The 14,234-nt window shown below is 34.5% G+C and overlaps 1 protein-coding gene across 9 annotated transcripts in view; it reads left to right on the forward strand.

The window, feature by feature from the left end:
- Positions 1-14,234, forward strand: part of CFAP20DC (CFAP20 domain containing) — an 80,297-nt gene that overhangs the window by 49,492 nt on the left and 16,571 nt on the right. For 7 of the 9 annotated variants that reach the window (XM_080605791.1, XM_080605792.1, XM_080605787.1 and 4 more), the window contains 2 exons: positions 2,986-3,189; positions 8,103-8,164. In XM_080605791.1, the coding sequence (XP_080461917.1) occupies positions 2,986-3,189; positions 8,103-8,164 (266 nt within the window). Of the gene's footprint in view, positions 1-2,985; positions 3,190-8,102; positions 8,165-8,255; positions 11,452-14,234 lie in introns of those variants that run through there. The other 2 variants (XM_080605793.1, XM_080605794.1) reach the window with 2 other exon arrangements.

The raw sequence follows: 14,234 nt of genomic DNA on the forward strand, positions 1-14,234 counted from the left end.
ACTGCTTAATACACTTTAAGGACCTGGTTGCTTGCAATGTTTTATTCATGTTTTAATAGAGTTCTCTATTATTAAGTTCAAATATTTTTAATTAAGAAAGAAGTACAGCCCTCTGGGTAATATCGCAACCATGTAGATAGCTGGTAATTAAACTTTTCCACACATATAACTACATTCAAACAATTCTGAATAAATCATTTGAACCTAGAAGAATGCGAATGTCATTATATGTGAAAAAAAATCATTTAAACAACAGGTTTTGTCAATCTAGCAAAAGTTTTCAGAGTTTAATAAAAATGCTTTTTTATCATAAGGGGAGAATATGCAACAAGACGAGATAAGCTTTTAATTACTAAATGAAATATTCATTTTAGACAAATTTATAAGTACTGCAAATTTACTTCTTACATCAAAAGTTTCTCCTAAATTACAAAGTGAACTTAATCTTAAATTCAATTTTCAAATTCTGTCTTTGAAAATAAGCTAAGACTATGTAAAAAGTCTGAAGAGGCTTTTTTTGTAGTCATCATCTGAAGCTAGAGTATATATAGTCCAAACTATTTCCCTTTTAAAACAAGGAATTTATTGTAAAGGATGTTAAAGATGGAAAACTCATTTCCTTCTCCTCTCTGAATACGGTATTTCTAGAGTAAGACCATTACCAGAAAAGAAAACATAAAGACATTTTGAAATAAGTCGAAAAGACAATCAAATCTTTTAAGTTCTTTTGTAAAAAATCCCCAAATCTATACATCTTTCTTCATAAATTTTAAAGAAAAGACTCTCAGGTTTGGGAAATGTTTTGCCTTTATTAAAAAGAAGGATGAGAAAAATGTTCTTTCAATTCTTAGTGTTTTTATTCTGCACGGTGCTAGTTCATTCTGTCATTTTAATGACTGCATACCGATAGGTTCCTATATGAGGTAAGAAAGATAAGCAGGAGCTTCTCTTATAGTGATCAAATAAACAAAATACAGAAGGCTTCTGTATAGGAAAATTAACAGGAAATCAACAGCTTCAGTAAGATCAATGAAAATCTTAACAGCTGTAGGTCTGGTAGAATACTAATGCATCAAAGCAAATCAGACTTTCCAGATAAAACATAGCAAGCTTGATGTGTAGAGAACAAAAAACTGATAGTAGCTGAACTATTAACTTACATTTAGTAAGGTCTAGAGAAAATGTCATTTATTACTGTGGGATTAAAAATGGTAGTAATAATCAAATGATTCAGGAATGAAGCTTTGAGCTCAAAAGGCAGAGGTAAAAGGGGTGGCAGCTGTGCTAACCATGGTAGCTCATGCACTGCACAGACGAAATGGCAGACTGTATTTATCTGTGTGAAAAAGTAGTCTCCAAGTGCTTTAGATGACTCTGTAGAAAAGTCTGTAAATGACCTTTACAAAGACATCTAACAAAGAATTTGAGATACATGGTAAAAAATGTAAAATGTTGCAGTAGGCTTTAGAATTAATGATCTTTTTCACAAAGATTTGCATACTTGCACAACTGTTTCCATTTGAGCACCCTTCAATCATAAATCCTGCTTTACGTGATATATTTACCTGCTGATTGTCATCTTGCAGGCACACTTGCCATCAAATGTTGTTTACTTTGTTGTTTCAGTGCTAATTTTCTTTCTGACCATTATTTGCAGTAGATGACTTTAAGAGAAATCTGATAGACATATTTTTAGGTAATCCTGTGTCGAGGCAAGAGTTGGACTCAAAGATCCTTTTGGGTCCCTTCTAACTTGCAATATTCTGTGATTCTATGATTCCAGTATCATGGTAGTCAGAATGAGATACTTAAAATGTCAAAAATGTATGACATAAGTGCTACTCCCACAGACTTAGTCTTCGGCAGTAACATTTACTGAATTCTTACCTAGAATTAAAATAGCAAGTATTATTTTACATGCTATTGAGATAATAATTGTTGATTTCTTTTATGGTAGCCATGAATAAATAAAATTATACTATATGCTTTCATTCTAAAACAATTTTTGCAAATACTTAGTAAAGTATTCTAGAGCTTGATCTGAAATCAAGGTTCTTTTCATTGCATGACGTGATTACATGTATTACTAAAAGAGAAAGGTTTCTGAATCTGTCCTTGATTCAAAATTCATTTCCATTGTGCTTGGTATTACACATCCTATGCAGTTCAGTATTGTGAATGAATCTATGGCCGTATCCCCAGTTAAACTTCCGATGGGGAAATAAGTAAATAAATAATACAGAAAAAAAGTACTGTGTCACTGAAAATGACCTCCTGTTTGAACAGTGTTATCTCATAATCTGTCTAGTGAAAGTGAGCATTTTGCATTTGATAAGCTTTTGGACTGTGGATCAAATTAAATATAACAATTAGAGTTACATTAACAATTCAACCAGCGAGCATAAAGAAAAATGAAAATAAAGTGGCATTTATTTTCAAATGTATACACTAGCAAGTTACCAAAATAACTTTTAAAATTTAGTGCTGTCGTGTAGCATTCCAAAGAAATTTTATTCTGTACTTGAGAAATAACTAAATATTATATTGATGGTGTTTATGATACTATAACTATGTTATTGGGCTTATTTCAAGATTTGCATTTAATGTTTAAGCAATTTTAACTGCTGGATTTTCAAACTTTTGGGATTCTGCCTTTATATTATTATTAATACTAATACTACTAATAATAATCAATGTTTTTAATTACAAGGGAACAGCAACTTACCAAATACTCTGAATCCAAACTGCAGTACATAATAATGTTTGTACTCTTCTTCCTTCCTGTAATGATATGTAAATATGCTTCATCTTCATAGCTGAACAGAAATCTATTAGCTAATATTTTCTAGTAAAAATTTTGTTTCTCGTTAAGTATAGTAGCTTCTTGAAGAGTCCCCAAAAGATCCCCCCAAGGTATCCATTTCATTCATATATTCTATTCCATCATCCAGTCTATATTGTTGACTTTTCAATTTTATTTCATAGGAGTATGACTGGAAAAACTACCAGACAAGTAGACTGAGTGTATCTGAACTACAGATGCTGGCTAGCATGAAGAGGCAACAAAATGAAGAATTAAGAGATACAGAGATCTCTCATGGGCTAAGCGCATCACAGATAGACAACTGCAATGTTAGCATAAGTACAAGCAGTGATGATACAGCAACCTGGAATTCTTGTTTCCCACCAGTAAGTCTAATCCTACAGTGTTTTCTGTAAAATTCTCTGAGTGTTTACACAGTTCCTATCAATTCTGAGGTTCAGGGGTCTTGAATATAATATTTCTTAGAGTATCTTTGCAATTTAAGTTATCATTACCAAACATTTTTTAGAACTTGACAAGTAAAACACAAAAACAAAACATGCACTTCCTGCAGCTTCTATAGGGCCACCATGGAAAAGGAGCAAATCTATTATATGTATTCTTTCCTACAATCCTGAATAATCATGTAGGCGTTACAGCTTGTCACAATAGCATCTGACAACCTGCAGGTGTGTGTGATATAGTACTTAAAAATAGTTTCAAAATGAATGAAACCCATATATACCAGTCAGCAATTGCATTATAGTATGAGTAATGGAAAATAATTGCTTCTTAGAATGATAAAGGCTCATTACTGAACAGCTAACTGTTTAAGGGACTGAAGCAGGAGAATAGTGGAAAGAAGCTGCAGTAGTTCTGAACACTTAGTGTGATCCTTCTGTATTTTACACCTTATATCGTTACTTGTCCTGGTACAAAATGGTGCAAAATCACACACCTTCACTATGTGACAGAGCACTGTTATATGAAGCAGGGGTGTATTTGTTGTAGACTACTGAGAGTATTGATTGTGTGAAATCATAGAATAGCATTCCAGCAACTATATGAAGGTATTTGCAGCCGCTGCTGTAAAACTAGATAACCTCATACTCCATTTATATCACAGCAACATAGTTCTTATTTTATTATAGGTGAAACAATAATAAGCAATGAATATGGTTTAAGTAAAGCACATAACTCTCAGAGGCAGGTCCCATGTGAGAAGAGTAAATACTGCTGTGTTGCCTCAATGTAAATTATTGTAGGGTAAATGCTCTGAAATACTCTGAAATGTCAGCTGCAAATTATCTCCAGGGACCTATAGGGCCCAATAGAGGCCTGTAGTAGCAATCTTTCATAATGAATGACCAACGTAGCATTGGAACTTTGTGGTGCACTGGTAAATGAAGGATTCAAATGAGAAGAGTTGTATTGATAAGTGGGTAATTATACTAAGAAGAATTTGGTTTACAGAGTAATATTTTGCAGGCCATCAGAAAATTAATAGTTGGTTTTAACTATTTGAGATATGTCGACATTGTGCATTTAGTTGATATTGTCATACTTCTGATGCATTTACTTAGTACTCACTATGTAGAATCAAACGGTATATGTCTGCAAGACTAGACAAATGGAACTCAATTAAGTAGAGAGAATAGCAGTCTTATTAACTTTGGACTAGCTTAATTATAAGGAAGTTGATAAGAATATTTAGGCAAGTCAGTTTTGGCTAATACAAATTACATGACTGAAACAAAATGATCTTTTAAAATGAAATGTACTGCTCCGGTATTTAGTGAAGCCCAATGTGATTGCAACAACAGTTCTTTAATGTCACTGCCTTGATCAGTTTCTGTATGTTTCAGACTAATAACGTTAGTTAAAAAAAGTGTTTAGATACAAGAGTTTAGTCATTTAAATTGTAATTTGATATAGCTGTGTTTTTTTGTTGTCTTACAAATCTATAAATCTGTCAGGTAATTTCATATAGTTATTTTCAGAGAATCTCCACACTTAGCATTCACATGTACAGTAAATGTGTTATTGTATGCATAGGTAGTCTACATAACTGAGAGATCAAAATACAGCCTATCCAGTGTGATTAGAGCACGTTCAAAGGTTGTTGCTCTTGTATTTCAGTCTTCCACCATGCAGGATACTGCTGTAAGATCTAAAATGAGTAAAGTCGTCATTTCTTCAGCTTCCAGTTTTTGCTCAGAGGTGTTTCTTATATATGTTAAGATACTTATATGTACAAGAAAAGCAAATTTGTTTTTATGTCCACTGATTTTTACTATTACCATCATACAAGTTGACTTGAGAGAATTTGCAAATGACCAATCCGAAAATGACATGCGCAAACTGGAGAAAAGTTTGTATGTGTCTGTAGCAATCTTGCTTTTGCAAATGATTTTAGCTGTACAAAAAAGAAATAGAAGTAATCCTCATATAGTAGCTTAAGAAATTAAGGACGCTTTGAAATTCTTGTCATGATTAACCTTTCATGCTTACATGTGTTTTAAGATAGTATCTTTTTGATTATTTAAATCAGTAATATCTACTCTGCTTTATCTTATGGACTTCAAAGATAAGAAGATAAATAAGGAGTTTTTTTATTCTAAATTTTCATTCATTTTACATAACCTTTTTGTCCCTTGTTGGAATCTATGGCAACAGCACCACCAGACGGCAGATTTTTGTGTATCTTTCATTTTGAAATACAAACGATGTTTTGTAAGGCAGTGCAGGATATAATCATGTTAGACAGTGAATGTACATATAAAAGTAATATTTTATATATAAAACACATTTTAGTAAATTTATTTTTTCCATCACTTGCCACTGTTAGTGTGATTTCCAGATTAATTGAAAATTTTGCACTTATTACTGACTAATGAATCTCAGAAACCCTTTTGAAGTAAAGGCAGATAGATCAATCATACTGTTAAGCTGCAGTTAGAACAGATGAACAGATGTCCTTAAAAACTATAAAACTGATATACTAAAACTGTATTTTACAACCTATGATAGTTTACCAAAAACTGAGTATATGCTGTCAGGAGAAATTGTTGAAATGCAAGTTGTTTAGCAGCTGCTGTAAACTATGACAGCCAGAAAGGAATAAAATAGCTTTGAATATTATACATTACCCAGCTATAAATATAAACAGCTTCTTTTTTAAAAAAAAAAAAATATTTCATAGGAGAGCTGTAAATCCTTACAAAAAGTGTGGGGGGCACAGTGCAAAGTTCCAAATTCATAATACATATTTGTAGGACTAAATATTTTAAAATACAGTATTTGACGATGTCTTACCCAAATGTTTTTCAAGGTCTGTGAAGTTAAACACTATCTTTACAACAATATGAAAGACAGTTCTGTGTATTGCAGAGTATAATGTTAATTTATCTACACATATACTTATTATCCAAGGAATGTTGCAAACCTTAGAAAATAATTCTAATGCCTTGCTCTGTTCTAAAGATCCATTAAGATCTTCCTGCCCTGCCAGGGAAATGGCATATTCAGCTTCTTGGCTAGCTGTTTCCAGACAACTTAGATATAACACAAGAATTTTGGAGCAAGAGCACATATAACAGAATTTAGGATATCTTCTTGCATATGCTCCCTGATTCTCAGTCAGAACTGCAAAGGAGAATGAAGATTCTCCTGGATTGTTCATTGATGAATCCTAGAGATTGCAGTGGTGTAATGCTCTGTTATCAGACTCCAAAATGTGCTCACCACTAAGACCTGTCTTTCAAGTAAAGAGTACTCATAGAGCAGTAAGATTACTTGTTCTCCAAGCAACTTCCTAAATATAAATTCAATCTAATCAGGTTTGACCTGAAAAACCTTTCAGATTTCCAGATTCACACCTAATTTGGGGAAGGTCTTCTGACCTCCATTGTGATGATTCAAGAAAGAAAGCCACTTAAGACAAAAATGTTCTGGCAGAAGTGAAGTCTGACAGACAAGAGGAGTGATATTTAAACCCAGAATTATTCCAGCTGAGAGCTCAGTTTGACAACCCCTGGAGGGATCTATTCACATCAAGTCAAATTGCAAAACTAAGGCAGACTATTCTTTACTATGAAATGAGACTAAAAATTATTTAGACAGATATTCTGGTTCATAGACTGACTAATTCACTTTCTGTCTCATCCTCAGTCTTCTACTAGCCATCATGTGGGAATTGCACTATCCACGACCAGGCAGTGACTCATATTTGGCAGTAATTAGGATGTCATTCATCCTGAGCATATATTTTACAACATCCCTCCTGACTTCCTGAAACCATGTGAATGTACTGATTTTTTTATTGATTTCTGTAAAAATATAGTTCCTTTCATAATACTTAGTATTTATTTTTAGCCATTGCGCGTACTAATTCGTACAAGTATTTTTAAATTGTGCTTGTGTTTTCACTTATTTCTGCAATTGCTTCAGTGGTTTGTTTAGAGCTGGTTTTGATGTGTGGGATAATGTGAGGGGGTCCTCTCTGGAAGCGTATATATTGAGACAAAATATATTTCTGAATTTTAGAATTCTTGAATTTTTATGAGTTTATGAATATTGGTGTTTATGGCAAATAGCTGTTTTAGTGCCATAAACACCAAATAATGTAATTTCAAACTTTTAGATGCACATTCTTACAATAAGCAGGTAAGATTTGAAGATTTTTTTAAAAAATAATCATGCTTTTTTATGAATATTCTTACAGTCCGCTGTTAGTAATCCATGAACAGCTTAATCCAGGTTTCAAATCAGCAGTTCTATTAAGAAGCATGTGTGCTTCAGCAGCCTTCATGTGGGACCACTAACATTCCCCCTAGTGCTTCTGAGAAGATAAGAGCCATGCCTGCCAGCCCTATCAGCTCTGGCTCAGGGGTGTGTAGCCTTAAGAATCGTTGGTTGTGCACAGGTACAATGAAGTGTCCCTGCACCATGCTTCCTGTATACGTACAACCCAGACTTGCCTAACAGACAAGACTTTGCCACCCTTCCCTCTCTGTTTCTTGACTCTGTCCGACGCTCTCACAGACAGTAGAGAAATGACTGTGTGGTCGACTCCTTAATTCATATGTATTTCCACCCAGACAAGAATCATCTGTTAACTTTGCACAGTTAGGATCCGAATATCCCTTTTAAATTTCACAGATAAGATGAAAGACTGTAAAATTCCAATATCAGAAGCTTCAAATGTGTATCCTCATAAAGGATCTCTTACATACTTTTGAACGTTCTGAAAGTATATTTGCAAAGTTATTTTCTCATTGTTATTTTTTGTTTTCCATAGCCCGTCAGTCAGGAGCATCACTATCAGAAAGAAATGAGCCCACTTTCTCATTCCAACCCACGGTAAGACTCCATGTATAGCCCAGGCAGTAAGAATTAAGGTGGAGTGCTCTGAATGCTAAATGTGACTTTCTTTGATTTAATCTCTTTTCAGTTGCAGCTTCCTCTCAGAGGGCTTTACTATTGCTCTTTTTAGTCATTGACTACAGGTTGCAGTATGCCTACATTGTCCCAGAATGCAGAGCTGGATTCTGCATGGTTTGGATGTACCTCTGTGTATTTAAAGTAGCCGGCACAGGCCTGGCTCCTAAACCTGCTTTGATGTGTTTTGATGTTCAGCAAATCTTCTTCAACTGGCATATATACACTCTCACCTGTTTCTCTCTCCCTCTCTCTCTCTCTGCTTTGAAGGCTCTGAAGAAAAATTCTGCATGTGACTCTAGATGTCAGGGAATCCATTTATTACAAAAAATTGTAACGTTCCTTAATTAAACAGGACTTTTCAATAGATAACCCAGTCAGGAGAGGGTGCTATGTTGTAACACTTTGGGATAGTTCAGACAAATCCTGCCTACAATGTATTTTGACTGTCAAGTTCTTTGTCTTATCTGTTTTGTTTGGAGTCAGCACCAGAATCCCTGTGACTTTATCATAAGATAAGATAGGGATTTGAAGACAAGAGGAGAGGGTGGCTAAAGAGAAGTGATGAAAGTTGAGATGACCAAAATTAATTGTTCTGTTTTAGAACTGCCTTGTACCTGTGAAACCCCAGCATCACTTTGCCAATTTTTAACAGCCTGAACAGGAGGCGTACTTATTTCAAAAAGTAGTCCTGCTTCACTTTCAGTTGTTGTGATTAACATGGATTTTGCATGTCCAGATTTTAGCTGGACAATGCATGGATGTTGGGAGGAATATGAGGAGAGGACATTTCAGATACGACCATGAAAGAGTTTGCTCGATTTTTTTTCAGGATATCAACAGTGTGAAACTTTATGATCATGCACTGCAAGTCAGTTGTGCAGCATAATATGTATTTCTCCTCACATAGATGTTTTTAGTCACTTGTTTCACTTCCATCCACATTTTTATTATCTTCTTGTTAGATTTTATGGAGTGAACAATATGAAACTTGCTGTGCAAGTTCACCCAGATGTGTCAGTTATTGCAGCATATGTTTCTTGGTGCACATAGTATATTACTGGAGTTAAAGTGCAATCCTGGATTCCTGTTCCATTTCATATGTAAATCTACGTGCTGATGTCAGTCTAGAAAACCTCTCTAACTTGGGTGTTACTTATCAGAGGATCTGTCTCTATCCTAATTGTTAAAATGAATGAAGTGGATGGAGACACTTGACTACAGCCCACAGATTAAGATACCAGGTACCTTGTGACTGACAATTTGTCGAGAACTCTATTCCAGAGTGATTTCATAATTCTGATGATATTAGAATAGCCTGTATTTTAGTACAAGCTGTGGTTTTTTTCTGCTTTTTACCCATAGGTTGGTTGAGTCGGGTTTTTTGCTTTTATGCATGTGTTAAAGCAATTTTATACTCAGTACACTTTATATACTGAAAAAGAGAATAAACACCATTATCTGTAAAAATAAAGCATTTCAGCATATTAAGTTAATATGGTCAACAATGAAAACTTGCATTTCCATATAATAAAATCTAAAACAAAATAATATAAATTACAACTTAGTTCTTATGCTATTTTAATCCAATACACACACTAGACTTAAATTTCTGTAGAAGTCATTTTCGAGAAATGTGGGCAAAGTATTCGTAAAATACCTGAATACTTGCAAGTGCTTCATAAATTCAGTAGCCCTTGTGAACTGCCAGAAAAGTATTATTGGGCTGTAAATACAGAAGACGACAAAATTATGAGGTCAGTTTGCATCATGATATTAAAACTGGAGGCGATATGATTGGAATACCATCATTCAGATCGTTACCTTTCATTTATAATGGAAAACTGGGTAATGTTTTCCATATAGGGTGTGTACCTAGATGAGAGAGAGATAAAATAAATGGCAATTCTGTAACTTAGTTCCTGAGCTTTTTTAAAAGCCAATTTTAATAGGTAATGTACAGGCAAGTAAAAAATATCTAAATCTTTGTGAGCCTACTGTAGCTACGTAGAGGAACACACAGGACAATACTTGAAAAATTGGTATATTCTGTGTAGATCAATGGGTAGAAATACCATGGTATGAAGACATTTAAATGATGTACTTTCTGAAACAACAGTTTGTTTTTAAAAGTGATAAAGAATTCGACAGGTCTGACGTAACTGTAAAAAGTGTATTAGTGATATTTTCTGGGAAATGAAAAGAGAGCAATGTGGTAGCTATTGTCCAGTAAATGTAGCTTCTGTCCATAATAAGATAAAAGAACAAGCCAAGAAAGAAAGCACCTGTGAAGATAATGGAAATGCAGTCAATAAAAAGACCCAGCTAGACTCGTTTTCCATTGGTTCCACTGGGTAAAGGTCATAAGTCTGCCAAGAATATTGCTACTGCAGTACAAATCACCCCCGCATCACGCTGCTTTGCAAGGCACAGAACCAGTTAATGAAAGGAGACAGGCTGACTGCAGAGGCTACAGAGCCAGATGAGCAAGAAGATGCAGTGTTTCAAGCCTTAGCTATGCAGTTCCCACAGGCTGACTAGCTGTATGGTCCTAGCTGAACTTCAGAATTGCTCTTTTCCCTCCAAATAGGAGTCTAATTCTCTTTGTTACTTCTTCCTCCAGTGCATGGGCTGGAAGCTGCTATGTACTCTGCATCTACTTAGTAAGCATTTAAGCAGCGTTGTCCTTCAAAATATTTGTGTGTTATAGAAAGTTTGGAAGTTTCATTAAAGGAAATGCTGAAAGAAAATTCATATTGAAAAGAAATTTCAGTCATACTGAACTGCAAAATGTGGAACTATTCTATAAAAAAGATCACTTGAGCCTAATTTTGTGAATACATTTTCTGAACTACAGATGCTCTTCAGAAAATTTATTTCTGATAAAAGCTGATTTTCCATCTTTGAGAAAGAGATTTTTTTTTTAAGATGAAATCTTCTTTATAAGCATTGCCTCACCAGCTCCTCAGCTGGCATCCTACTCAACTCTTCCCACTCTACCAAATTAAATTTGTTCCTCTGAAGTTCAAACAGCTGTTCCCCAGAAACCACGCTACGGTAGGTCATAAATATTTCAGTACTTCATTGGGTATCCTTTCACAGGAATTATATTTTACTTCAGTAATTTCATATAAAATGTACATAGGCAAATTTTCAGGTAGGTTTCACCCAGACACTTGATTTTACATGTTAAAAAAAAATGTATTCCCATCGTGAATTGTGGGCACAAAGATATGACAATAGTAAATATATACCTAATTTGGACTATTCTTACATTCTTGGACATAGCACGTACAGCACAGGCTTCATTTTACGAGAAAGTATATTTGTCAGTGGTCTCAAACCAAAGAATGAGTGATCAAGATATGTTTCATTCATAAATGATTTTTTTTTTGTTAATCTGAAGTTTAATTTGTTCATATTATTGGCTGGCGGGTTTCATATGTTAACGGCTGTAAAATCAACAGCCTCCCCAAATTGCTCTATGTACGTGGAGCTGATGGGATTTTCAAAGGTGGCTGGAATCTGCAGAAGTTAATTAGTATATCAGTCAATGAAAAGTGATATTTTGAACTACAGTCTGTACTTCTGCTGTGGGCTTGGTCAGGGCTGCCTTCACAGAATTACCAGGAGTAAACAGGACTGTAGTTCCTTACCAGCTCCAGCCCAGAGCTGGACTGCTGGGAGCTCACACTTGCCTGGCTGGTATGTGAAAGTGTGTGTATGCATCTGAATATAGTGCACACACCCATTCAGCCCTATGTGTTGGAGCTGGCCTCGCTGTAGGACCTGCTGGGTGATCATGATTCCCTGTTAATACTGAGAGTGCATCTGCAGCTGATGATGTAGATTGTCAGCCCTGAAATCCCAGCAAGAAATTGAAGAAGCTATGTGATGTCATTTGCCAAGTTCCCAATTTACCCTTTCCACTATCTTGTTACAGTTGCTCTGCAGTGGTAGGATTCAGTACCACTGTCAAACCAGTCCAGTAGCTGACTCATAAAATAAGCTCGATTTATCTTCTCCATACATGCAAGTCAGTTGCTTCTTCCGTGAAATTTTTGTGTTTAAATTAGTTTCCATCAGTGGTTTTGTTACAAATAAAAAAGAAGCCTCTTAAAGCTAAGGAACACACTAGGTCCCTAAAATTTTAAGGAAAAACGGTATTATAAAGTGTTTATTAAAATTGCTAAATGGAAATAGATGATGCAAGTCAGGCTCACTTTTTGTCTAGATTTATGTTTTATCTATAAAAAGTGTCACACTACTGTGGTTTAAATCCCTCGTAGCTTCGCCACTGGTGGATGTGATATAAAGTTAATTGTATCTATAAGAGGCTGATAAGGGCCTGCAGTCATCGACAAATGATTAATAGTCACCTCACCTCACATTGGCTTGGTACAAGCTAACTTAAGCAAGCTGTCTTGTTACTGTAACCTACATACGTTATATTAGACTGATCGGGATGTCATCATTCTTCCTTTGTCTACAATCTGAAAGAAAATGGAAAAAACAACTAATGAAGTTTTCTTCCCTTTTTTGGTAAAGATATGTCTCCAATGGAAACAGTTCATATAACAAAAAACGAACAAGCAATGGTTGCCTTTTGTGATTGCATTCTATTGTTTAACATTACAATAAATGTTATAGATTTGAAATTGATCGTCATAAAATAAATGTTTCATTGACTTGCAGATAAACATGTTTAACGAGGACAATAACTTTTAAGTATCTCAAAAAAGTTGTAGATGTTGCCATAAGAAAAAAAAAAACAGAACCCATATTCTTAGTTACTACTGTATGAAACACTGTGATTTCCTTATTTTTGTAATGACATGTATGCACAGTATACATGTCATAATGAATGACGATTTCATGATAATGAATCATGGAAATGGATAAACATGTTTCTTTAGCTAAATACATTTTTAACTTCTTATCAAACTTGATAGCTGATAAAATTCTAGTAAATTAGTTAAATGTAACTGCCAGTTCTTTATATGCATAACTCTTTGACCACTCTCTATTAATTTTAGGAAGTAAATGAGTCTTTACACTTTCTTTAAAATTTTCTGGTACCAGTCCTTTTCATAAGCTATTGTTGCCATAAATATTGCCATAATAATAGCACCTGATATTTACATAAAGTATCGATGATGTCAGCACAAATCCACAAACCTTGCAAACACTTAAGTACAAATATTAAAGGTATGTTCAATTTTGAGGCTACCATTCAAGTGTTCTCATCCATCCCAGATGGAAACTACACATGCCAGTAGCTGATGCATATCATTGCACCTCTCAGAGATTCAGTAAGATTAAACTCACCTATAAAATGATGCAGTAGGAGAAAGATTGTAGTTATAACATTTATTTGCACTAAGCCAGAATTTCTCTAGCATGCATGCTGTAAAATTCAGATGCAAAACATCTTTGTCTCCCGTACTTCCAGGCAAGGGCTTAAATAGGAGAATAACTTAAAGTTGAGAAGGAAATTTAAAGAATGAGTTTTGCAAACAAAGAAGCATATTTATTTTTATGATTCATTAGAAGATCAAAGTCATACAACTCCATTACTTCTGCAAAACAGACGATATTACATTATGAAGTATTACAAAATTACATAACAGTTGTCAAAATAAGTGAACAAAAACAATGTATCACAAAAGGTACTTTGTCATTGTACTTGTTCACTTACTTTACTCATACACAAAATAGAGTAATTTACAATAGGTCTCCTAGTTGTTAATCTGAATTAGCAAAGTGCTGCTGCATTTGTCAGGTTATAATATGCATGAAAAAGAACATGACAATAGAAGCAAATGACACAGGAAACATCTAATTGAAAAGGTTAAATTTTTTAATCATGGTGGTAAAAAGCTTAGCTTCAGAAAGATTATTGAGAACCAGGTGGCTAACACATAAAAGCTTGTTAAAATAATCCAGAAATGGCTTTCTCTTGTATGGGAATCTGAAAACATAAAAAGTGGCA

Source organism: Anser brachyrhynchus, assembly GCF_964034855.1.
Source record: "Anser brachyrhynchus genome assembly, chromosome: 10".
Taxonomy (NCBI): Eukaryota; Metazoa; Chordata; class Aves; order Anseriformes; family Anatidae; genus Anser; species Anser brachyrhynchus.